The sequence below is a fragment of the Struthio camelus genome, chromosome 1 (assembly GCF_040807025.1).
Source record: "Struthio camelus isolate bStrCam1 chromosome 1, bStrCam1.hap1, whole genome shotgun sequence".
NCBI lineage: Eukaryota > Metazoa > Chordata > Aves > Struthioniformes > Struthionidae > Struthio > Struthio camelus.
The window spans coordinates 216574834-216602715 of record NC_090942.1 but is presented as its reverse complement, the minus strand read 5'-3'; the positions used below and the strand labels follow the sequence as shown (position 1 = coordinate 216602715).

Below are 27882 nucleotides of genomic sequence, written 5' to 3'. Positions count from 1 at the left end.
ACTTACCCAGAGAAGACAGAGAACTATCACAAGGGTGTTATCGCAGGTGAAAGCTGAGATGGGCTTGTGTGACATTCTTGAAGCTTCAGTGCATTGTGTAAGTCAACAGAAAAATACTGTTATTCCACAAAATGGCACTGCAGTCAGATTGGTTTGGGCTTCACTGATCTTATGCGAATTAGCACAAATTAATTTTCACATTAACCTGCTTACAGCCATGAACTGCACTAGGAACTAGGGGATTCAGTTAATTATAATAATAATGCGTTTGTGCTAATTACAGGGACACACCAAAAAGGTTTCTATAGCAATATTAACCCATTTTATAGCATGTAGGCCACTGGCAGTAATGAGCTTCGTCTGTCCCTGCTGGCGTACAATAATTTACTTTAAGGACTCACTACTGTCATTTGCAGACTTTATCAAAAGGTTTTCACCTGCAGAACTGTCTCTGTTTAGGAATGTGTTCCCTTTTTTCTTATCATAATTGTACTATATTTTATTTTTGAAATATTTCAGACTGCCATATTTTTTTCTTATACTTATTACACGGGAGGAATGATCTTAAAAGGCAGCAAGAAAGCTTCAGATGAGACATCAGGAAAAAATGACTTTGCAGAAAGGAGAGTGGAGAACCTTAACAGACTATTTAGGGTGACTGAAGTGTCTCCTTCTCTGGGGATCTTTGAGAACATGTTAGACAGATATCTGAAAAGATGTAACTGTGACTTATGCTCGCTTGAGGCCTTTCTCTTCGCATATGGCTGTGAGGTTGAGAACCTCTCTGTCTCCTTTTAATTCTGAGAGCTTGGATTCATGTTCCAGTTGCAAGTTTCTGATGCCTGGCAACCGTGTGAGCGTGTGCTCTTAGTCCTTGGAAGATGCCAGGCAATGCAATTTGATATAATCTTTTATCAGTGTAGTTTAAGCTAAGTCATCTCCATTTGTTTCAATAAGTGCAATCATTTACCACAAGTCTTATGACATGGGAACCTGATCACAAATCCCAGACCGTAATGCACTCCCAGATGATCTTGCCCAAGTGTCTTTCGTTTGACCTGAGTATCTCTCTTTCCTAGGAGAGTGCCCATAGGAAATTTAAGTCGTTCTTTGTTCTCTAAGAAGTTTCTTAAGTGTCTCTTAAATGTTTGTGGGTTTTGACCCTCCTGTCCAAACTGGCTCTTGAAGTTTTATGGATGTGACATTCATAGATGCTAATACTTTTTAATCACACAGAAGTGGAAATGAACATCCTGATGCATTGCCTTTTCCTAGTTTGATCACCCTGGACAGTCACAAGTAGTGAAGCAACAAATCAAAGCAAGCCTTGAAGAAGCCAGCCTACCAAGGCTGAGCCAAAGTACAGTGTCAACAAGATATTACAGATTATCACCATTCTTGTCATCATTTTCAGGAAAGCCAGTCTGCAGGGAGTTACATAATAAACTGCTGTCACACAAATCTTAGGGCAAATCCATAGACTGCAATCATGAAAAAATGTCACTGTGTTACAAAATGATGAACTCCCCACTGAAAATTAGTCTAAAAAAATTTTACCTTTTAGGGGAGCATATGGCACTGCAATCCAGCTGCTGCACTACGCGGTGTAGGCCGGCAACTGTAGGAAAGTCTGCAGCAATAAGTGGGGTTAATACTTGTACAAGCTGTTTTTTTGTCTCTTTCTCTCTCTATCTACCTACATATTTATATGTATACGTGCATATATATATGCGTTGAATAGCTTCAATGAAAGTAGTGTAGAACACTGATAAACCGATATCCATGTTAGCATAAGAAAGCATTCACTTACTGCAGAGAATAAACTGTTGATCCTTGGGAAAAGATGATGAGATTATCATTCTTATGCTGTGATGCTTGTCAGAATCATGAAAGAATATAACAAGCCTGGATATCAGATGGAAAGTTTTTCAGCACTTCCATTTTCTACAAATCTGTAATGCTTGTCAATAACACAGCTCACTTGGACAGTAGGGAGACAGCAGAAGTCTTCTGGGTCCTGTTGAGTCAATCCTGATCTTTCCTTTTTTTACTTAAGTCTGGCATGCCTGAATGAAATCAGTAAGGGTATTGATTTGATGAAGACACCTCTAGATAGAAGCCTTGAATGGCTTTGAATGGCTTAGGAGTATGTGCACTGATATTGGTATTTTGCATTTTCAGTTTTCACTTAATTGGAAGGCTATAATACAATACAAACTGTAATGCACAGGACAAATATAATACAAACTCTAGTACACAGGACCAACGATCAGATGGCTAATAGCAACAAATATATGAGCAATTTCTGCAACTGATAGGAAAGCAAAGCTGAAAGAAGTTGCTGTGCTGAGGTTAGGCAGATTCAATTACTCCGTCACAGAATACTGTATCGTTGAGTAGTAAGGGCTTTTAAAATATCTATTTTATTACTGATAGTGCTTCATCTGGAAAATGACATGAGCAACCATCATCAGGAAAGGACGAAATAGTGACATGCATTCAGCAGATCTGGATATGTATGAATCTCACCTCAGTAGTATGTACAAGCATAAATTAGAACATAGATTTAGAAACAAAACAGGGAGGTAAATGCAAAATAGGATAAAACGTCCTATGATTTTATTTAATGTAAATTTTATTTAACGTAAATATAGCAGATTCTCCTGATCTCCTTCTTTGATAATTCATTTAATTTTTAGAACAAGGAGTATGATTGATGTAGTATGTCTATTTTTTCAAGGAATCATTTGATACTGCGTGATGTAGGATGTTACTATTTAAACCAGAGAAGATTTAGATCAAGCAAACATTGTAACAAGGATAAAAAATAGACTAAAGGAAAGATGAGCATATTAGAAAAGACTGAAAAAAATTGGACAGTTAATCTTAGAAAAATGGAGGCCAGTAGGTGAAGTCATGCTCTCTCTGTAAATCTATCATGAGAATCGATACACAACGGAAAAGAACAATTTAAACACAGGAAATGTGTTGGCGCAAAGACAAATAAGTAGGCTTCAAATACATTTAGTTAGAAGAATGAATCTAACCGTTTTAGGAATGGATTCTGTGTGTAGTCATCCAAAGGTTATGAAATGCCCAAATTGAGCTAGTTCTAACACAATATTTGATCAGTTTACGAACAGGATTTTAGGTTATGATTTTCTGCAAAAGCAGGAATTGGATTTGATTAACTAGGAAGTAGGTCTTTTCCAGTTATATGCCCCAAAAATGAGTTTTGGTTGTTCTGCAGGTGATGAGCTCCAGAGTATCAGCAGTAATTTCAAGGTATTTGTTTGTATTAGATTGATTTTTTTTTTCAGACGTTATTACAGTTTTGCATGATCTGATGATCAAGTTAATCAACGTTTCAGAATTTTACAACCATTAAATATAGCCTTCATCTCTAACAGGGAGACAACTGCAGTATATACGTGTTTGCACCTAGATACCCAGCTGCATGCACAGCACTCTTAAGTATGTCCTGTTATAAGCTTAGATGCATGCAGGGAACATGACATATCCTGAGGTAATACATATAATTGTCTTATTTAAATTCACTCAGGCTTGTAATGTGCTCGACCATTTCCTAGTAGTAATTTGTGTTAGTGATGGCTATCTCCCCCTGATCAGGAAACTCTAGCAAACTGATATAATTCCATGGCTGCTTTCAGCATCACCTTTTAGAAAAGATCAGTATATGTGGGAATGTTTTTATCCATATTATTCTTTTCTTCATGCTTTTCTTTTTGTTCAGGATTTTTTTTTTTAATTTTATAGTAAGAAACATTTTTTTTCCCAAGTCTCTTTTAGGAACCCCATTCTTCTCTCTCCCATTGTAAGTACATCAGATTCTCATGGAATCTAAGTAGAAGGCTGGCATGTAATGCCTTAGCTGTGAAAGTTACAAATTTTTATAAAAGTTCACTTGGGAATTTTCAGCCTTGATTTAGTAGTGGTTTTTTGAGTTTTATTGAAAAATCATGTAGGGTGAGCTGGTCTGCATTCGCAGCATTATCTCAGAAGATTCTTGTAGAGTTCTTAAGCAGGTCATGACTCAAGTTAGGCGCATTCAATTGTTATTGATTTCTAGGGATGATGAAGTAGGATTGTCCCTTTTTTTCTTTTTGCCAACACAGTTTACTGCAAACTGAATCGAGGCATCTTCTGCATCTTATAATGCCAGGGAAAATAACTACCTGTCCCAGTCTGCCCCCAGCTCCTTATCCCTGTATCCTGCCTCTTTACTTTTTCAGGCAGAGTTTTTTGGCTGAGTGCTTTCCAGGCTGCATCAATCAGAATCATCCAGGTCTGATAAATAGTCTAAACCAGCTAATTTAGTCCATTCTGACTTAAATGTGCATGCAAAAACTTACATGAGGTATGTAGCTGACAGATGCGCCACCCCAGAGACTTTTGGAAGGAGGGAATTTATGAACAGCTGGAGGCAGGGTAGGAGTCTTTCACTGTCAATCTGAAAAAAGAGGAGTATCTACAACCCGATGTGGATATGGGATTAGTCATGAGCACAAAAATGGTTTCCTTGTATCACCATGCCTAAGAAACTCTGGTCGTTATCACCACTGCATTTTGCTTCCTTATGTTGATTCATCTTTTTAAGAGGTACAAGCAGGCTAAGACAGCACCATCATTAAGAAGATGTGGATAATCAGTATCATGCACTCAACTCCCAAGGAACAGGACTACACTTGGAAAAAAGCAGTAGCAAAACGAAACCAATGAAGCAATAATAATAAGTAACAATTGCCTCAGGACTATGATTTTTGGATGCGGAATTGTGGAAATTGAATAAATGTCTGAAAATAAGTTCCTCCACCACTAGCCTGAAGCAAAGAAATAGCTAATTGAAGTAGCTTAGCTATTAATAGAAAACAGCTTTTTTGTTGTGTTTTTTTTTTTCCTTTGCGATGCCCCACATAAATATTTTTTTAAAAAAGAGGATTCCACTGCAGGGAAGCTTTTTTCTTCCACCTTAACAAAGAGTCATCGTGTGCCTAAGACACTAGAGATATCTTTAAACATTTCTGTGCTGTATAAAACAGTAACTCCTACAAAGCTATCAAGGTTAATAAGACATATGCTGCTCTGCTGGGCAAGTGTGTCTGTACAAGTCAGGTGCCTGGGGTAAAGTGATGTGCCCAAGTTTTCCAGGATTTCACACTGTGCTCCCAAGGCAGACCATATGTGGTATGTTTGTTTCCAGTCGGAGTCTGTGCTTTTTACATGCCTTGTCTGTCCTTGGACTTGTGTGCACACAACATTGTCCAAGACGTTAGCTTGCACAACCAGTCGTGTTTGGTTCTGGTGTGCACGTATTCAAGCAAGGAGGGAGAAAAGTCATGAGAACAGAGTAAAACTTTGTGTAGGGAAAAGGTTCTTAAAATTTTATGAGGGAAGAAAGGGCTGGGTTTTAGTTAAAGCTATTGAGCTGATTGCAGTTTTCTTGAACCGTTGGGAAACACTACAGGAAATTCCCAACTGAGAAAGTACGGGCTGACACTTCATAAGCCAAGGAGAGACTGTAAAGGGGACAGGTAGACTCACACATCAGTGGAATACAAAGTCCTTGTCACTCACTAATAGCTTGATTTATTTTAGTACATCTATTTCATTATGAGGCATGAAGTCTCTGAAACTAAAGCTTCCAGAGACCAATTTGGATTGGAATTATATTCCTTGTGACTATGAATAGAGAGCGCAGTATTAGTCTCCTGAACATATCGTGGGAGGAAGATATCTTTTCAGGTGTATTTATGTTCACAGCTAACCCAATATGAGGGCTGTATCTAATAGCACAACAGATGGAACAAGCATTATGTTTAGTAATAAAGCAAATGAAAATAATGTTAGTAGTGACGTTTGGGCAGTGAGGCCAGCTACAGAACAAATATACAAGGGTGAAGCTTTAATTGGAAGACAGGCTGAAGCGTAAATACCTGTATTTTGGTAAAGAAAGACAGCCAGCCAATATCAAAGAACAAAAACGTTCATGGGCATACTATGCTGAAGTTTTAAAGGCCAAAGCAAAGAGTAAAATCAGAAAATATAAATATGTCTGTGTCGTTATTTTTGAAAGGTTACTGAAAAGGTGTGTGTGGAAAATATTCCAATAAAAACAAGCAGATATATTCAAATTAGTAAAAACTAATAAAATGTAAAGGTATCTTCCCTTCAGCAATATTGAAATCTGTTTTTCATTTCCTTTGCTTTGAAACTTGAGGGTGCTCAGAGGAGTTATATGATTGATAAGAAATAACAGCATATCTTTGTACAGTTGCTCAGCACGTGGTGCAACGGAGCAAGGCCTTTCAAGCAAAACTGTTTTTCTGATAAATAATGCATACTATTTCATTGTTCTATTGATAGTGTCAGAATTGTGTGTATTTCTTTCTGTCAAGTAACGAATTTACCTGATGTTAAATCTAATCGGTCTTTTATACTTATTAAAACCATAGAATTTCCCATATAATGAGACTCACAGCCAGTCTTGTCCAGAATCATATCCCTAGCTGTGGCCAATACCAGGTATCACAAAGGAAGATATAACAAGCAGAGGTACCGTGAATTGTACCTGCTGGTAATATGTTTGTTTGCTTATTTCTTAAGAAATTACTCACCACAGACCTCAGGCATTTTTCACCATCATTAATCTGCTGTGTAAATGCTTGCAACCTCAGATGGCTACAGAGCTGGGCTTCTAAACGTCTCAAAAACAGCAATCTGAATACTCTTAGCAAAGAATTAACTTGAGATAAATGTTAAACAAAAAAATCTGCTGTGTAAAAGACGTAGAATCCCAATCAAAAGAATAAAAATATTAGCAGATTACATGTCTTTTTGCACACTCCTTCACTTCTTTTTTTTATGTACCTTACACTAGTTTCAAAGGCTGCTAGAGTTGTGGGATGCTAGGCACCTTGCAGGCGTATCCAATGAAACAACTTCAATCTAGCAAGCAGGTCTCTGCCTTAGGAGCCATAGCATGATGTGGGCATAGTCTTTGTGACTTACCCAGGTTTACACAGTTAATCAATGGAAAAGTAAGAATCGGACCCAATCCTCCAAAGTCTGAGGCCAGTCTGCTAACCTGTGACCTCCATGTGTAAAACAATGGGTGTCTTGACAGCAGGATGGGTAAAGGGCAGAAGTGGAAAATATTTGTGTTGTAGAAAAAGAACATTCTTCTATTATTTTAAATCTTAAACCATTCAGCCAAGACGTCTGCTAAGAGCAAGCAGAAGGAAAAAATTTTACATAAATAGCATAAATAATGTTACCATAATACTAGTATCGTGCTCATTGCTATCTCAGAAGTCCAAGGCAGTAAGTTGATCGTGGTATACAATTTGTATTCCCACAAAACAGAACAGTAAAAAATCTCAGAAGGTTTAAGCTGGCCTGGTGCCACTGAAACGATGCCAAACTGATACTGATGGAGAAGCTGGTCTGGCAGCTATTGCTTTACTTTAGTGTCCAGAGTTATTGAACAAACCATTTTTGAGGTGATAAAATTATGTCTCTAAGTAATGTGTTTCTAGTCCTTTTTTTAAAGTAATACAGTTTGTTAAAATTGGACGGTTTGAGTTGTACTTATTTTTTTAACCCCCTTCCCATAGAGTCCAAAAGATATACACTGCCTTTTCCAACCTCCCACTTACATAATTAGCAATCACCACTACACCTTCACTGAAGTGGATTGGAGATGCATTATTTTAGAAGCACAAAAAGTAGCAATTATGAAATCTTTTATCAGCTAGAAGCAAACAGTGATGATCTAACATTACATAGGAGAGCAAATTTTGATACCTGCTGACAGAAAGAACTGGTGTCTCCCTAAAGGTGTCAACACTAAATAAGTTCAAACTAATAACAACTTGGTCTGCAATGCTGCAGTATCGTTTTCGCTGTTGTATAATATGTCAGTATTTCTGTTGCTTAACCACGCTTCACTTGTAGAATCATGTTTTTTTTACTTGCGTGTTCTCTAAACTGAATCAAAACTGCAGTCTCTGCGATAAAGTTAAAAGAGAAAAATAACAGTAATGCAACTTCATAAAACTCTAACTCTTTCATGTAGGGAAGCTGCAGCACATTTATTCGTCTATTATAGCTATTATTTATTTTATGATCAAAATGTAGCATCAAAATATCTGATATAAAATCACTGATTTAGATTTAGAAATAATCTAATGTTCAGCACGATTTTCTAAAATAATTACTTGAAGTTTAGTCTCTTCCATTCATTTTTCATTTCTTAAATGCATTTCGGATTCCAGGAGATTTCTATATGCTCAAGTATCAAAGCCTTTTAGGCCTTTTCCAAAGGGATTTGGAAAATTTGAACCTAATCTTTCAAAATGCCATCTATTTTGTTTGAAAAAGGGAGTATAAAAGGTTTGAGGCAAAAACAGGCTTGTTCCAGGGATACTAATATTCCCGCAGTAGTTCTATGTTTGATAGAAAGCATATTTTAAAAGAGAAATTCAAAATCCATGCATTGTAAAGCCCAATGAGTCGTCCCTGGACTTCAGCAAATTGCTTAGGCCCATATCTATGAAAGGATTTATTCATCACAACACTCATCAAGACGATCCTTAACTTCTAGACATCTGCTATGAGATTCAAAAACTCATGGTAGTTTACTGTACAACAAGCAGACAGACATAAGTAAGTGTTGAGGAAGTGCTGACTGCTTGCACAGTATGTCAGATTGTGGACCATCAAAGCTGGTCAACAGTAAACTCAAACGAGGGGTGGGTAGTTAAAAGCTTCCTCTCCACAGGGTAGGTACCCACCTGCAGTCCTGTTTTAGAAGGGGTTGCTGGATTTTAGGTGTCTAAGTCACTTCAGTGGTGAAAATGTTGATGCCTGCATTCTCTCAGATGCCGAAACGGATGAGGTAGGATATTGTGGATCGTAGTTTTGATCTTGGCCAGCTAAACTCTGTGTGTTTCAGGTTTGGTACATTATTGCTAGGGTTTTCTTTCTGGGGCTAGCCGTTTATAAGAACTAAGGAGAGAGCTCACAGTGTTTGAAGCTTACTCCCAGAGGGCTGTCCAGTCCTTTGCACAAGTGTAAGTGCCTTGCAAAGGCAAGCAATTATGCTCATTTATGAAGGTGAAAATATGTGCAGGTCCCATATTTAGTGGCTTGCAAGCTGTTGAACTGAGGCAGAAGGAAAAACATCAGCTCTCTGTCTGCGTACTCAGACTAATGAATCCTGTACAAAGCAGATAAATGTCAGTTGCTCAAGCTGGTGTCTGTATTTGATAAATATATACAGTTTTGGACTTGACTGGACCTGGGGACAATTCACACTCTTGCAATTCCAGCTGATTCCTCTCTCTCTCTCTCCAGCCGATCCAGCAAGTTGAGCAGGGCCAACTTTAAACCTCGGCAAAATAGATAGTTGCTTAGGGCAGCACAGCTGATGTTGGCAGCCTGCTCAGAGCCCACTCAGTAGCAGTGCCAGACCCCTGGAAAAGTGATCATGCTGTCATTGCTGCCTACTGCTGGGCAATACCTAGCAGCAGCAAACTCCGCTCCCACCACCTAAAAGTGCTACTTCCACCTCTCTGCGGCTAGCAAGTTGTGTTTTCATCCTTGGTACGGCTAAGTTCAGTTGTACCTGCACTGCCATGAACCTCAGGCCTGTTGTAGAACTGGGTGTGAACAAGCACTTTCCTCCTTCACGTCTGCCCTGTTGCTGACAGTGACATTTCCAAAGCCATAGGCCAGCAGGAACGATTATATCCTCTGGTCTGGCCTCTGGAATAATAGAGGTTACAATTTGCTCATCCATTTGCCCTTTCAGTCTAATGCATAACTTGTTGGTTTCTTAAGCTACCAGAATTAGCTTGTTAGATCATTACTGAATGAGGCTATGATAGGACCTTAGCAGATGGATTTTGGTAGGTAAAATTTGGCAAATTGCTCTAATGATATACTCTGGCAGCAATAAGTTCTTTGTTCTCTCTTTTTTTAAAGGGCATGAAAGTAGTGAATCAGCCTTTAACTGGGTTTGTTGTCAGCATGTCACAACCATAGTGTCCTTTTAATTGTGTAGGAACCTTTAAAGTATATTATTTAGATTCAGTGCGGAATTTGAAGGAAGCATGGAATATTTTTCTAGAGTTTAGCACTGCCACTTTTTTTTTTTTACCTAGCTACTGCAAAGTTGTTAGGAAGCAGCTCTTCTTCGATGGCTCCGTATATAGACGAACATTAAGAAGAACAGATTTTGGCACAATAGGCAAGACTACGGTAGCAGTTCTGATGGCAGAAATGTTATTTACGTTTCAGCTGAAACCAATCATTGTGGTCTCTAGGCGTCAGTATGGGAACCAGGAGGACTAAGTTAGAATAAAGATGCTGAGTCAAGCTGGGTTAGATACTACCTGCACTTGATAACCTTGCAACTTTTGGTCCAGATGTTTGTCAGGAGAAATAGACAGGTGTGCATTTCAGTATTGTTTTGATGCATAAATATGAAGAAAGTATTGTGGGAAAACGTAGGCCCATACATTTGGTTATTTTCAAATTATGTATGCATTTTAATCCAAAAAAAAAAAAAAAACTAACTCCAAGACTCAATGATTCGTACCCCAATATTTTTTTTTTAAATTAAGCAGGGAGGAGTAGTTTGACCCCTGGACTCCCATCACACATTTATGAGACAATTTTTAGCACATGTTGTGGTTTTAAAATATCTTCTGGAAAGAGAGAGATTCTTAGTTTCAGAATAAGTTAAAATCAGTTAAATTACAAGTATTTTCTAAAGTCAGAACAGAAGCTGTAATATCACCATCTGACCAAACCACAGTCATCCAAGTGTGTCATGTACTGGGGTTCAAGTTACACAAAACTGGATACTGTGCTAGAAAGAATCAGATTTTTGATGCTGTCTTCTCACTCTCCAGATTGGTATCTAAATCTGGGAGTTACTCCCACACCTCAGTCGCAGAATCTGCCTGGGATGTGGCTGTTTATTAAAGGGAAAGCTTACAGCTGCTGAATGTAAACCACTCATATCCTTGACCGCATCCAGGTGTAAAACACCAAAACACACTAAAATAAGCTTTTGCAATATGTTTTACTGCCTTCTTCAGTGTACCTAGCACATACGAAAGAGTAATAACCCTTGAAGTCTCTGTTGTTATGAAGAGAACAAATACTGTATGAGGAAGAGAAGCACAAACTTTGTTTTTTAAGAACACCTTTCCTGTGCATCAAGAAATGTTAAATCTGTTGTAATGAAATATAAGTTAAACAAAGCCCTGCTCATATGGCTGTTTACTAAATAAATGCCAGAGCAGGGGAATAGAACAAATTTGACTCACATAAGCACAGCTTGAATCCTAGACTGGGATAAACATTTCAAAATTAAACCCCACTTTTAAAAATAACACAGGTTTATTGGAGCCTAAGTCTCTTTGGGGGTTTAGGCCTTTAAATTGCTCACTTTTAAATCACTAAACTTCATGAGAAGTTTAAAGATGCACTGTAGGTGAAAGAAATAAGGAAGGAAGAAGTTAAAGAATAAATCGGGAATGCGGTCTGCATGTAGGAGTGTCTCTTCCCTTCCTCTGACACGCGGAATTTCATCTGCAGTCGGTGAAGTCATAGGAATGTGGGAAGACTGAAGAGCCTTATGTGACAGTAGGAGTTCCCAGCTGATTGGCAAAGTAGCCACGGTAACTTAACTAAATCAGTAGGCAATGCAAAAAAAGCTCAGTGGTAAAGGAATTAAAATATATCAAATAAAAGAGGGGCAAGAGAAGTAAACCCCAAATCCAAAAGGTATGGAATCACTTTGGTAAGCAAGCAAGGTACCTCCCATCTGTACGGCATCTTGGCTCCTGGAAAGGTCAAGTGTTTTTACCTAATGAACAGTTAAAGGGCACAGAATAAAATGAATTAGTTGTTGCTGCATAGCATCTAGACATTCTGGGTACAAGGCCAGTGTGAACAGCGAATGGTCAAACAAAAATACTGCCTAAAATTCTGTTAGAAGAAAATTAGAATATTGCTATCTTACAGCATTCTCACATAGCTCAAACAGCATCAAGCATGGACCAGGCCAATAGTTTATAAAGGCACAGTTAGGATTTATTTGCTTAAATTTAGAGGTGTTGTGACATGCTGGGAGGTACCTCCAGCCTGCAAGGGAGGAAATTTTGCATGGTAGTTTCATTTCTTCTCCAGCCTTGACAGGTAGCTGGGAAAGATGCAGACCCTCATTTTGAAGCAGGCAGCAAAATAAAAAGTAAGGTGCAGAGAACAATTTCATCTCTTCCTGGCATCAGTCTGCAACATCTTACTCTTCAAAGTGTTACTGGCTCACTGAAATGGATTTTGTCCACCCCCTCAAGCCAATCTTCTAGCTCACATTGGTAAATTTCCAAATTTTAGGCTGAATTACGACTCTTCACGTTACTGAAGTGTTGCCTTTACATTATTTATTTCAAGGACCTAAGCTTGTTTACAAAACTTCAGGTTTTCATCTTTCAGCCTGAAACTCTGCACTGAAGTCAGGCAATGAACAGGGGCAGGGTGTTGCAGGAGGGACCATCGACAAGGCTGTACAGGGAAAGCATGCCTTCAGAGAAGAGCCTCACGAAATGATACACCTCTAGCCAAGTGCTTGCCCCAGCGCTGGTCCCAGGCTGCTGGTCAGCAGGTCACAGCCCTTTATAAAGCTGCAAGCCTGACTCTGGAGCAGAAAAAGATGTAGAAAGAGGTTTTGTGCCGTTTTTGCACGGGTCTGGAATCTCTGGGATCCCCAAGACTCATTTATTGCTCCGCTATTTAAAAGAAACGAGCCTATTTCTCAATGTCCTGTGTAAGTAAAGTGGCACGTCTCTCCAAGGGGTCCATCGTCCCTCAGGCTACAAAGCACTGTCTGGGTTTCCGTACATAACCCAAAGGAGTATGCAGTGCTGAATTTCCTGTTAAGTCTCCCCACTGGTGTTAACTAGGTCTTAGCCACTTCTTCCTTTGGGAAGAACAGTGGTCACCTTGCCTCCTTTGTTACCTGGGTAGGGTACTTAATACAGGAATTTCACAGCTTCTTCCGGGATAAACAGACCTTGATGCATTTACTCCGTTCAGTAGGATTTTACACTAAATGTTTGATTCATTAGTAACTTCGGAGCAGTATTCCACAGCTGCTAACAAGGAGATTTTCTGTTTGGAAGGTGGAGACCGGATTTCAACATCCTTTTTCCAGATTGTCTACGAGACTCTCAGCAACACGCTTTGAACCGTGTTTTCTTTCCTGAAACTGCAGGGGAGAGGGCCTAGATGCGTGGGGGACTGCACAGAAAATGTGTAGAATATGCTGAAATGTTCACGTACCGCAGTAACGAGGTCATATATTTACCTAAGGTGATATATTAATTTAAGTATCTATTAGACCTCATTTTTCAGGACATGACTTCCACGGTTTAATTTAATATTCATTTACATTTGGCAGCCCTAATGATTATATGGGTCAAGAAAACTAAAATATCTTTTTTTCTCTGTTTTCTCCGTAGAATACGCTCGGTTTGAGGCAAAAATCCATGACCTGCGTGAGCAGATGATGAATCACAGCATGAGTTCTGGGTCCGGCTCCCTGAGAACTAATCAGAAGAGGTCACTGTATGTCAGGTGAGCAGGGAGAGCTTGCTCCTGGGAATATGTCAGCCGTTACCTCTCTCTTTTTGGTTGTTGCTTTGTGGGTTCGGCATGGTGAAAGTAATTTGAGGAACTGAACTTGAATTGAGAAATGCGTCAAACTTACGAGTGCAGTAGCATTAATATGAATATTAGATAAAACCCTATTGCTTAATCCTATCATTTCAAGGCAGTTTTCAAATAGTATTATACTTTTGATAGTGATTTGTTTTTATGAGATAATGATTTCTTACCAGCTGTCAGCTCATCGAATATCTGTGATAGATATTGTGGTGCAGTGATGCATTGCATGTCTGTGCAAGGCCTTACCCGGACTATAATAATTGTACTTATAAATAACATTTTCTTACAAAGCAAGGAATAACTGCTATATGCTGTTCTAAATGCATGGTAATCTGTTGCTGTGCCCTTGCATATGTGCAGCCCTTATGTGGGTAAAAACATGACTTACAGTCCACGCTACCAAGAATTTACCATCCATCTGGCAACACCAAATATGTAGATGAGACACCGAACGAGATGATGCAGATGGCTTAAACGGGATAGTGAATAACACAGGAAGTGCATAACTCTGAGCCACGCAGCCGCAGCGGTTATAGTTTTACTTTGACTGTGTAAATCTATTGCAGTAGTCATTGCTGGCCAAAAGGCTGGGAGTTGCGTGTTGCCCCTTGTAAAGTTCATGCTGTCAGTCACGTGTTTTGGAAGTCCAGGCAAGCATGGGACTCCATGCCAAATATTTTAGTAATCTTAATAATTATGCTTCTCTAGGCTTTTCATTTTTTTCCCCTCATGCTCAGCATATAATTTGAAATTCTTAGCAATCATGAAGTAGAGAGAAGCAATTTGTCAGCCTCCAGGCAGTGATAATTATTCATGGGGGAGCTAATTCAGGTGATAACATTGCAGAGATCCAATTAAGGCTAAGTTCTACATTTTGTCATTATGCCCTCAGCATGAGGGGATAAGGTAGCACAGAAGGAAAGAAGCACTTAAATGTTGGCAGCGACGGTCTTATTCTAGTGGACAGCAACCGTATTAGACACTAATTGGTATTGCCGCCACAAAGGTCAAGGACTGAAAGGTTATGGATCACTGTTACCCGTAAAAGTGCTATTGCGCCAGACTGGTCTGGAAACGTCATGGGTTTCGATATACCTCTCACTTTCTCTGACCTCTGTGACTGTGTGTCTACTTCTGGAGCTGTTCCACCTGCTGTAGGTTTATTTCCAGAACAAAGGCTGTACAACTGTAATCAAGAGCGTTGGTCAACTTTCTGAAATTGCATTTTAAGAAAAACTAGTCATGGGACGTGTGGAGGCAGATCCAAGCTTACTTTGCTTGAGGTAAGCCAGGAGCCCGAAATGTGGGACCGGAATGGTGCAAGGCCAAGCCAGCAAACCATGAGTCAACACAAGTCTACACACAAGAGCGTCTAATGCAGTGTCCTGTGCCAACTCACTAACTTGAGCTACAGCAGAGCTCAATTTACCCCCTCTCAGCATTAGTCTGTAAGCCCTGCTGAGGACCAAGGCTTCTGAGCTTGCATACTGAGCCAAGCTAATATATCTGTGCTGCCTCTGGACTAGGCTGGTTCTTCTATATGTTATTGCTCTGTGCATACTGATAAGCTTGGTTTACTGCTAGTTGATGAATTCTTAACATGGTCTGTCTCACGAGGCTGATATGCCTGGGTGATTCACTGCAGGAACCTTTCATGTCTTAGGTACATATCTAAATATCACTTCCCAAACCATAAATGCAAAATCTGTTCTTTTATTCCACAATTATTCCAAAATACGCCGCAAACCTCTCAAACAGAAAACCACAAATACCTCAATCATTTCTATTAGCATGAATATGTGCAGCCAAGCCCACAAAGTTGGCCGTGTCCAACTCTACAAGAAGCCTACTTGAGAAGCTTTATATTTTGCATATTATAATATGCTTGTAGTTTGGCAGTGCCCGGAGCATTGTGTTAGACACTGTTAGTTCAAATCATATGCATTAATTACAAAGGTAACTTATGTCTACATTAGGCACCATGGAGAAAATAAATGTGGATTGGGAAATGTACTTGTTCTCTGAGATGTACATTTTCAGGGCACTTTAAGGATAAAATCTTTTCTGCCAGGGACACGTGTAAGAAGTTCTGGGATTTAAGATTGTTTTGATATTCTTACAACTCAGGACATCTCTATTCCAATGGATTAATTTGACCAGCAACTGCAAGAGAACTAGAGGCAAATTACCATATGTAACAAATCTGTAGCTGTGATGCCAAGTTTGTGATTCAAACTTGCTATTTTGCTTTCTTTGGAATGTTGTGATTCTGCTGTCCTTCACTGAATACAAGCACATTTATTTTTTAGCCAGAGAGATTAATTAGAGTAAATATCTGTATTCTAGACAGTACAAAGAAAAATAAAATTAAGTTCCATATAAGTTGTAAAAATTAAAAATCAGTGTTAACATCTGCTCATAGAAAAGGCAACAGAAAAATGACTGGAAAAAAAACAAAGCTCTGTGAATGGGTCCGACAGTGAGTATCATCACCAAGTGCAGGGTTTTCTTCCTTATGCTGCAACCTGTGATTTTTCCCCACTCCCAAGGACTTCTGGTTTTCACTGGGCTGTAGGATTTTGCCTCTGTTGTGAGAAATTCCATCTCAGCCAGCATCAGTCTTGTTCATCTGCTGCTGTTTCAGAAAAACCTCTTCAGAAAGGTGGCATGTCCTTGAAACTTCTTGTAGATCCTGCATTTTATTTGCCTCCTGTCTGCTGTGCGGAAAGCTTGTTCGCGGCGTATATTTCCCTTAATTCTTAATGCGTAGTGTAGAGTATATACATCTATATACATCTAAGCTATTCACCCCAGGGCTCCCTTCAAAGCCAATGGACACAGAAAAAGATATTTCCAGGGAAGGAATCTGCCTGGATGCTATTCATCTAACTTATTTTAGACATCTTATTTTAACATCTAGCTAATTCATCTAATTTAGTTCAGATATCTGCACTGAGATTATTTTCTCCATAGTGTCTGTTTCTACATCTGTATCTAGGGGGCAGTCTATCCCCCTATTATAATAGCATAGCATTTTTAACTGAGATTATAAGTTATATTAAATGAAGTGAGGTAAAATTTAATATGGACATAATGGGTTAAATGTAGGGCTAGAAATAGCTGGCTGAAAGCTATTAAAATTCACACTTAAACAGTGTATATATACTGCAGGAAAACTATGGAGAAGAACTTATTCAGAAGAAACTGTGCAACTCTTTGACATGATTTCTTCTTTGTGTATATTTTGTACTTTGTTTCTGACTTTATGTTTCTGTGCTTTGTATTTCTGACTCTTTTCCATTTTTTCTTCGATTCTTTATCCCAGTCTATCTTCAGACTTCCTGATATCTACTGGAAAATTTTTCAGGAATTTCTTTAAATGTTTTCAGTAACATTTCTTGTTATTATCTGTTCCTTTTGTGCTAGAGACCTTATGTCTCTGGGATATAATCAGAATGTCCAGGGCACTAAAGGCATTTGAAGTGTGAAGAGACTTCAGAGAAGGACTGAGCAGTAGGACGTGCTGCTAACTTGTTTGGGAAGCTGAACCCTCTTTGTCTCTAAATCTATTCAATGAGGAAAAGAAAACCAGAAATGCAAGCAGAAAGTGAGAGAATGAATGTGAAACATAGCAAATTTTATCATTTATAATTAATTTTTTGGCATAGCTGAGTGAATAAATTTTGGATTCATTAACTGAAATTAGAGGCTTAAAAATTTCCACTATTATCTTTTCTGTAATGCATTGGAGTTTAGTTGTCAGCTCATTAGGGAGAACGGTAAACAAACTTATCACCAGCTAAATGCTGTGCTATGTAAATATAGCTTCTTTAGCGCTTCATATCGAAATTCATATCTTCTTTTTGCCTTTTCGGCTCAAAGTTTTAAAATCTGTAAAATCTATAAAATTATTTGTTTCATTGGTTTTAAACAGATACATACTTTGCTTTGTCCTTCTAGGCCCCGGTCCATAGCCAACATATGCTGACTATGCAAGGTCATGTTATTTAACCCAAAGGCTATATAGCACATGGCAGCTCTTCAAAGAGTTAAGCATTAGGGAAGTACAATCCTTTACAACACCAAGTTTGGTGAAAGCAAGCCAGCTATTGAAACAGTCAAGCTTTGAAGGAAGCTGGGAGCTTAGACAGGTTAAAGGGTTTCTGCTGTTATTGTACTAGATTCCCCCTGAACTTAAAAGTATTTACACTAGATTTCTGAGGGTAAAAGTAGATTAGTAGCTCGTGCTTTGTTGCTGCGAAAAAGTTTTTGAGGCATCATCTAAAATCCAAGAACTGCCTTTTAAATGTTCTTTTGTGTCATTTCCAGATGAAAAATAAGTAGATAAGCTTAGGATAAACAGTGTTAATGTTACAAGAGGCAACGGGCAGAAACTGAAACATAGGAAGTTCCATCTGAACCTGAGGAACAACTTCTTCACTGTGAGGGTGACAGAGCACTGGAACAGGTTGCCCAGAGAGGTGGTGGAGTCTTCTTCCCTGGAGATATTCAAAACCTGCCTGGACGTGATCCTGGGAAATATGCTCTAGAGGACCGTGCTTGAGCAAGGGGGTTGGACTGGATGATCTCCAGAGGTCCCTTCCAACCTTGACCATTCTGTGATTCTGTGATTCACACCAGGCAGCTTCTGAAATAATGTCTATAATTGAAAATTCCAGTGCATAGGAGCAGGTAGTCTGGGTGTCTTTAACTCTGGAGTAGCTACACGAAAGCTATATAGACACACCAGTCCTTTCTTTTTTTTCTCACTGCTTTAAATCTGATACCATCAGCGGCCAGAAATCATTGCACCTAATCACAGCTATTTGTTGCCCTATATAAAGAGACTAGTTGAGCTTACTGAAATGCAAATATTTCAACTGCTGCACTACTTTCAAATATATTGACGTAATACAAATTTTGCAATTATCTGTGAAGGTGGGCATGGAAATGCAAGATGGGGCGGGCAGTGCTGGATCCAGCTGTAATTTTGGAAGAAGTCGTTCTGCAGCTGCAATTTCACAGATTATCCAGGGGAGAACACGACCGTAGGAAGTGCTAATGAAGGGCAGAGCCTCTTCCTGATAGGATGGGGAGCTCTAAGGTCAATCTTTTTGTACCTGCCTATGCTGTGCTTATAGTAAAAATATTGTGCAGTGCAAACAGGTGACTCTTAGTCCGCTACATGTTTTTTTTCTAGCTGTTATTAGTGTTAAGCCTTTAGCTTACTCACTGACACAAAGTTATGGCTTTGATAGCTATGTGCTGCACAAATACAAAACATTACATGTTAAAAATGAGTGTGGTTTTGTTTATTTCTTATTGAGCTGTAAGGAACAGAATCTGAAGGTTTGCTATGGCAACTTAGCAGCAGCTGAAAGGAAGTCAAGGTAGAGGTTTTTTTGGTTATTTACTCTGATTTCCAACACAATGAATTCTCCATTAGGTGTTAGACGCTCTATATGCATTTCATGAACTTCTTGGAAATCTGCATGATGCCGTATCTCTGCAAACACTTAGAGACCTTCATTTTCATGAAACTCTGACTTGGGGACTTTGAGTTACAGCTGAAGAGTTTGGCTGACACAGTTTATGAAGATCACATGTGGTGTCCAAGGCTGGTTCTACATTGTCTGTTATAGTCACTGTTTAGTCTCCTCGTCTCTTTTGGAGGCAAAGTATCCCCAAAGGTCAGTGAGCATTAGTTCAAAGCTGCATGGACAGAAATCTCCTCAGAGAGCTACAGTTTCAGAGACATCCCGAGTGTGAAATCTGAACATGTGACGACATTAAAGAAAGTGTGATATGGAAAGGTCTACCATGCAAATCTGGAAGGAGAAACGGGATAAAGATAAAATTTCGTCAAGGAGTTTTAGAGGGAGTTAATAAGAGGAGCAGACAACTAGAGAAGTATGAAATATTCATACTTCTAAAGTACTCACTGTGAGGAGACATTATATACATTTTATGCATATATATGTGTGTGTGTGTGTATATATGTGCTACATGTGTGTTATATCCCTGAGTACGTTGCATATGTCTTCATTTAAGCTAAATGCCTAGTCTCTCTTTAGAGTCAGTGGAGTGCAATTGGCACCTTTAGAGTATAATTCATCTCATTCGGAAGGAAACATCTAAAATTGTTCAGGCGAAGCATGCTCTAAAAATGTCTGTTTCTCACAGTTGAATGGAAAGAGCCTCAGGTGACTGACTGTGATGTAAACATCTACATTATAGACACTTAAAGTTGGATGAGCTGAATTGCACCCCCACTGAAAGTCTCTCTCTCTCTCTCTCTCTCACGCGTGCATGCACACACAGACACACGCACACACTGCGTGCTTTGAAGAAGCTGTAACGTGAGGCTCTATCTGTCTGTGCTGTGAATGCTTCTGCTGTTTCTGTTTGAGTAAGACATCTCAACACAGCTTGGAAATGCTGACAGTCCCGTCTAAATAGTCTATTTTGTCCTACTTGTTCTTATACCCCACGATTCCTTTCATTTGCCGCTTTCGTGAGCACTATTAAGAGATACTGATATAGCACACGTTCAGGATGTATGGCTATCAAACTGGATGAACTTTTGATTCCAGCTACGTTGTCGCTCTGTGTTTCTTCCGGGTTTTGGAGCGCTGTAGGTCAGTCTGGATTTCTGGAGACTGAATGTCAGAGTTTGGTACCTAGGTATTACTGTTTTATTTTGAGAAGGAAATCACTAGAGCTTACACATATGCGATTGTACTTTAATGGCATACCAGAAACTACTAGAATTCCCTTTGCTGAAAAGTAAGTGGAAGAAAGTGGAAATTTAGTACAGTTTGTTCACTTGCCTTAGTTTATTCTTAGGCAATTCAATGGTCCAAATTATAGCACAGGATGGAAAAATGCGTTCAGAAAATCTGTGTTAAATGGCGTAATACAGAGTTGAGTTTTATGATAGCATTTAGCAGACATGTACAGAAATGGTCAGATATGTATGCGTATAACCTACACTTGTGAAATGGGTCTTTGCACTGGAAATGCCATTTCAAACTAGGAAATTGAAACCTGTTTGGGAAGTTACTCGTTTTGTGCGTAATGGTTAAGTATGAGTTTCTGAATATTCAATTACTATTATTTAGCTCTTATTTCTCTGAATATAGGGTCTTCTCCAGATTCTTTTGGCAAGAGTAAGCATTTTCATTGGCTTCAGTGAGAGCTACTCAGATTTATAAAAAAAGAAATGGTGCAAATCTTTAATTTTCAGAGCAAGAAGGGTCAATCTTTTCCCTGGTGGCTGTTCAGGAGCAAAATCAATATAATTTCATAACTATATAATCAGCTTCTTGTTAATAATCAGAGACACTGAGGGGCGGAAAAGGCTGGGGGACATGCTGGAAAACAAGAATCACCAAGTAAAATGAGCAATAAATTCAATACAAACGTTATATATTATTTTGAAATCCAGGTTTAGAGTGTCTGGCTCACAAAACCTGTGATTATCTGTAAAATGAAGCAGGAAAATGAGACCAACTCTTGTATCAGCCAATGCAAATGAAATATTTCATTGTGAAACTTTTTATGTGCTTTATGTGTTTATGTGCTTAGACGATCATTTCATTGACCTTTATGAAAAGTATTGTGTTCCTCATCCTCCTGTAACTAATTACAGACTAAATGAAAAATTAAAAAAAAAATCAGTGAAAAATTAAAGAACTAAGAATATGTGGAGAGAAGGATTTCTTTGAAGGTTTTTTTTTTTTTTTTAATGTGCTAAGTACATGTGGCCTCTCACTGATGTCAATAGGAGCTGCAGGCATTTAGCACTTCTTTGAATTATGTCTATGAAGTTTTCATAGATCCTTAACTGGAGACTCTTAACTAAGACACACAGTTATATTATCACTCTCATCTCAAAGATGAATGTGAGAATTATTAATCCTGGAGTATTCACAATTCAATAGCCTTCAGGCTTATACTTTGATGGCATGTTGGTGCTAAAATGTGATGAAATGTGATGCTGTAAATATAGCGATACGCTTTGCCTCTACTCGAAGACTTTGAAAACTGATGTACTTCATAAATAGCCAGTTGAAATTGTTAGCCACCTCACAAACTAATACAGATTTTCCTGATATTTACTGTATTTCTTCTGTCTGTGTGTGTGTGTGTGTGTGTGTGTGTGTGTGTATTCTTATATATATTTCCTATATTTATTTCATTCATCTGATTCTTCTTTTTTTCAGTATTGATAATAGTGAATAGTTAAGAAAAAATGAGGCTAGTTTGCAAGTTTTTAATAACATTTCACGGACAAAGGAGAAGCAGTTAATGGAGAGTGAAAACGGAACATGTACACAAATCAGTCAAACCAGTCTTGTCTCTGGTGCTGATAGCTGCTCTCTCCCCGGTATCTTTGTGTTTAACACGTCTACCAGTCTTACGTAGCCGATATGAAATGAATACAATTGATTCCTCCCTAAGAGCCAGTCCTGCATCTCGGGTACTTTTTTACTTCTAGCACGCCGATACAAGCTGTCTCTGTGGTCTGGAGACACAGAGCTGGAGGAGCTGCAAGGAGGCTGGTGGGCTGCGTTACAGCCGAGATTGCGCTACTCAGGGAGGCCCTAGAGCAGGCAGGCTTCGTGCGCTGTTCACGGCTGCAGAGCAAACCAATAACCCAGCAAGCTTATTATCAAGGGATGATTATCCAGTTGTGCTGAACAGGGACAAAAAAACAGATTTATTTTTATCTGGCTGTGGCTTTGCGAGTCATTGCATACTTTATGTTCCAGATTAAGAGCTAATGCACATAGTACTTAGGACCCTGAAGGACTGAGCCTCTGGAGAATAAGCCATGGCCTACAGTAATCTCAGATAACAAGCTCGGTTTAAAGTTCAGAATATAAAGCAGTTCCTTATCACACCCATTCTTGTCTAATTCATCTTATCTTTAACATTATCAGTAAAACTTGGTAGATGTGAAATAACTGGCTGAGACCTGAAATTGTGTACTCAGTGCTGAATTATTAATGCCTGCTGAAACAGCTTTTCTATTAGCAGCTTTAGCAGGAGTAAGTAGTACGTACTGCTGGCCATTTTCTTTATTATTCTGTTTCATAAATTATTTAAATAATGTCCTGGAACAGGTAATGTGCTTGACATATGATGCCTGCTCTAAAGAAGCACTACACTTTTTTCTTTTCTAAAAAAGTGTAGTTTCTTTTCATTGCACGTATATTTGTTTGCCAGTTCCCTAGTGGGACTGTCTTCTTTCTGGTTCAGAGCCTCATCTGGCGGGGAAGTGTCAGCTAGAATAATTTCCAAGCCAGGAGAAGATGATGATGAACTTAGCTATGTATGGGAATGTGATTTGTTTGAGATTTCAGTAACCAAGACAGTCAGTTTCAGATGGCCTAATTTCTAAACAGAGGTTCAGACCATAATCAGTCAGTACAGGGGGGAAAAGTGACAATGAAGAAAAACTGTCTGCGGCTTAAAATGGCTGCAAGTGAGTCAGCAAACCGTGCATCTAAGCCTTGTCTGTTCTGTTTGAAAAAGCAGTCTAATCTAACGAACGCTTTCTTACGATGTTTCCATGTCAACAACTATAATAGGACACCATCCGTTTGTACACTTCTCAGTAAAGGCACTGGAAAAGTACAAGAACGTAGGCTCAATCATGAATGTAGGCATGAAAACCCGTTGAAACAAGAGCTCAGGGGAATACAGTCAGAAGTTGGGAATCTAAATATGTTCATGGGCACAGTGTAAGCCAGCGGAGGCTGTTAGCACGGTGGCCAACGTGAGAGAAAGAAATAAGATTACCTGGCCTCTATTAAAGAGCCTTCCACCTGAGCATCATAAATAAAAAGGCTATCAAGGCACGGTAGACCAGGTTCTCCAAATTAGCTGCGTTGGTCACAAAGCTGAGAACACTGTTGAAACAGGAAATAACCCTGCTAAAAAGAAGAGTGGGAATTTCCATTTGAAGTGCCTTCCAATGAAGATAAACGAGGAGGCTGTTTCACAGCAAGAAGGTCTGTCTATGCAAAGGTCTGTCTATGCAAAGAGAACACGGTTATGTTAAGGGGTGAGGAAGAGGGGGAGTCAATGTCCTCCTCTTCCATATCTTTTTATGTATCAACAGAAACAGAAATGACTGTGCTAACTCTACAGTGAGCCTGTGAAGGATGCAGTGAATTGCCCACCAGGGACGGGAGCATATGGAACTCCTCAGCCGCCCCATCTTGTGATTCCCTGCTATCCCATTGTTGAATCAGGGGACAAAGTCTTGCAGCAGAAAGTCTGCAACCTCGTTGACATCATATTAGATGGATGTTATGCAGCTAGTTCCACAAAGTTTGCTGCAGGTGATGGTGGCATGGGTATGGTCAATACAGGAAACCAGTGTCCAAGGCAGGGTGGGAACCCATCCAGTGCAGGTGGATCGGCTCTCACAGGCTGCTGTGCAAAAGGCAGGGCTCGTACTGCTTGCGCTGTTTCCAAGCCTCTCGCACACCATCCTGGATGGGTGGGATTTGGTTCTCTCTGAATGGGCCTCACATCATGAGTGATGTGAGGAAGCACACAGAGAAGTAGAAAAACATTTCAGAGAGAGTGCATGCAAATGTGTATGTCTATATGTCTTCCACGCTTCTGACTTCATCTGTTTTGGAGACTCTGACTGCAGGTCACTCTTACAAGTACTTTATTTATTTGTTTAATCTACAGATGTATCAAATAAAAGAAGGCTAACAGAGCTCTTTGGTAAAGAGTTTGCCTGATATTTCTCACTAAATAGGAACTAATGTAGAGAAAAATTCACCCACTTTCCTGAAATTCTTTTTTTTCTTACTCTTTTCAGCTGACCTTGCAGACATCTCCGTTCTTTTACCCAATTTATTTTGCTGCTATAATTATCAATGCACGTGCAAGCAGCGCATAATATTTACTGCTGTACAAATCACTGCCTACAGAGAAAGCAACAGCACGTTCTTAATTCTGCTCCCACAACTTCCTCCTAGTTCTTCAAAAAGAAACTTTGCATAGTGGATAGCCCCTGAAAGCTTTGTGAAGAATTAGGAGGAAAGTAATTGCTTGAAGGGATACATGAATGTTTTTATAACCTCATATTACTAACCACTTAGTTATGCCAATATGGAATATTTTTTACCTTAGCATGCAGGTAATGATACATGTGTCCTTTCCATTTCCAAGTAACATCAATATTCCTTTCTTTCTGGGGTTCAAAAATGTCTGTAATTTTCCCTTTTAACAAGCACTATCTCTGCAGGCACGCTTTTTCTTCTTGATGTCCTTGAGACATTTTTGAATTCAGGTGGAGGTTGCAATGACTGACTGTTGTAATTACTCTTTTCTGTGGAGTCTGTAAGACAATTTCTACAGATAAGGATCATAGGTTATCAATCACAAAATGGAAACCAAGCCTAATGCCCATCAAGCAGTATTTTGCCACTTTATTGCAGACGGTTCAAGACATAGAGTCACAGTCCAGTCCTTTCAACTATTCTCCTCTGCAACCAGTCAGTCGGATTTTCATTCGTCTGCCAGGACTCGTGATACTGAGAATTATTAACTCCTCTTGTTCCAGAAGTAAAGTTTAAATTAGAAAATGGTTTCTTCAAGCCTTTCTGTACAAAGAAATGGATATCTATGTGAATTCATCATGAAAACAGCTTAAATAAAACTGTGAACAGAACCAAAAACGTTTTCAGTAGAACAGCTGAGGCAGAAGCAGCATTTCTAACATGGTTCACATTATCTCTGTTGTATTAGCACTGAAAGCGATTTCATTCTTCCGATAGTGGCACTTGGAGCATTACCACATCCATGGAGAGCTGTTGCTAACAAGCAGGCTCTACTGCAAGAAGGCGATGCAAATGTAATGTGCTGTGAGATGCTCTGGGACATGCATTTGCTCTCTGCAGTTATTCTGCCTTAGTGTCTTTTCCAAACAGGGTATTACAGACAGATCTTTATCATATCCAGTTATTATTAATTTATTGTCAGATTTATGGCTTAATTAAGTAACTACATGTTAGCATATGCCATTGCTGTTTAGAAGTCTAGTGTCTGGTCCTGAGTTCACACCAGTACTTCTTTACAGAGACAAGGATGATCTAAACTCGCATTAGCATGGTCAGAATCAGACTCCTGATGCCGCTGTGAGAATTGTGGGGAACTCTGTGGTTTATTAAACCTGTTAATAGATTAAACCTGTTAATAGTGTTCTATTAACATGGTTAACATGTTAATAGATCACTTTTTATTTTCTGGATTAATTCAGGATTTTGTATTTTTAAGCTATTTTCTAGTTTACACTCATTCATATTGTTGTTTGTTGGTAAGATTCAGAGGATGCTTAAACAGAACATTGTGAGGAACACAGGGATTTTTTATTTCCCTGTCTTCAGTAATCAATATATCTGCTTCTGTCTGTCTGCTGCGCAAGTAGTAGACAGTGATTCAGTTAGCAATGCTGTCCTACACTTTCTCTTTAAGGACACTCCAACTCTTAAAAAGGTTGGATAAAATTCAACAGATAGATAGATAGTTTAGCATTCACGGAGAACTTCAGCATCTGTGGCTGCAAGGCATCTGGAGAAAAAAATGTGTAACAAATAGCAATTGGTAGATAGGATGTTTTTTTTCTCTCTGAAGCTATGAAATAATAGGGAAAATGATTGAATTGATTTGAAAATTACCCAGCTGAATGCAAAGACCATTATGAATTTAGAGTCCATAAAAGATGAGATTGTTTTCCTCTTAGCAGAGCGTGAGAGTTGTATGGTAGATGCTTGTTAAACTACTTTAGTTCTCTTTTTCTGTGCTAGCATCCCAAAGCCATCAGGCACTGGGCAGGCACGAGAATGTGTTCCCTTTTAGTGTTAACAGGATGCAGAAGGGCCAAAAGTTTCCTTCACTTAAACTTTTTCACTGCTATAATTTTCTTCGGTTCAATGCAGCAACTCTTGTTTTGTATTAGGGTAAACAAAAGGATAATATATACTTTGATTTGATGAGTTTTGAAATTTTAAGACAGAACTCTTCAATTGTACTAGGATTTCAGTGCTGCTGTTTTAGAGAATTTTATAAAATATTAAGTTATTGCAGTAGAGCTTTTAGTGTTCCACCTATGGAAATTCATAACATACCTCAGTGCATGATAATAGACACTCACATGCATTTTTCTATCAACTATCATGGTATATATACATATTCCAGAGCAGCAGTGAATGAATTTGAAATAGAATTATGTTGTGTTTGGGAAGAATAGACAGATAAGTATATGCACTAATGAAATTATTCTGAAGATGTGCATTAAACACTCAGTAGAAATTATGTCTTAGACTTCCTGACCTGTTGCCATGCCAACAGGAAAGGACTAGCAGCAGTAAAACTCACTAGTAGTCAATAAAACTAATGATTAACAAAGTGTGACTCAAGTTCCGACTGCTGTCCGGAGATCATAGAAAGCCATCATGACTCAAATAAAAGCCTTAGTGTTAAGAAGAGTTTTATTACCAAAGTTCCTGTTTAGTAGTGTCCTGCCTATTTAAAAAACACAAAGAATTCCTATTTGGAAGAAGATGAGTGGTGTTATTCTGGAACTGAGCACCTTAGATGCTGCATTGATTTGGGATCTAAAAATACACAGGTGTATTGTTAGAGTGATGTGGAGCGATGCTGAAGCACTACGATCAGTTGTTTGTTCATGGTAGGACTCCTGCTTGCAGCTATCTGAGATAAAATAGATTTTGAATAAATGTTTGGAGAGCCTTTCAGTCTTAGAACTGTGAAGTTTTTGAGGTCAAAGTGTATCTGCAACTTCTGAATTAGGTATGTGAAGAAGGTTGAATTTTTTTCAAAGCAGAGGAAATATATGACTCACTGAAGTCAGTCTTTTTAAAGGGATCGGAAAGGTCCTTTTAATGCTTAAATTTCAGGTCAGTATCATCTAGGCCCTGGATATCTATCTGATATGTCATAAACAAGAAAATTCCAGTATGTCTAAAAAGAGGATAATCCAGTCACTATCTCCTTAACTTCTGTCGTATTGTTAAGGTGCTGGAGCCACAACTCATGGAGAAACCATGTTGACTCAAAGGAACTCCTTTGAAA

General features: G+C 38.9%; 1 protein-coding gene across 19 annotated transcripts in view; it reads left to right on the top strand.

Annotated features, from left to right (window-relative positions):
- DLG2 (discs large MAGUK scaffold protein 2) overlaps nt 1–27882 on the top strand; it is a 1033288-nt gene that overhangs the window by 916521 nt on the left and 88885 nt on the right. For all 19 annotated transcript variants that reach the window (XM_068930581.1, XM_068930580.1, XM_068930592.1 and 16 more), the window contains one exon: nt 13554–13668. In XM_068930581.1, coding sequence (XP_068786682.1) covers nt 13554–13668 — 115 coding nt within the window. The remainder of the gene's footprint in view (nt 1–13553; nt 13669–27882) is intronic.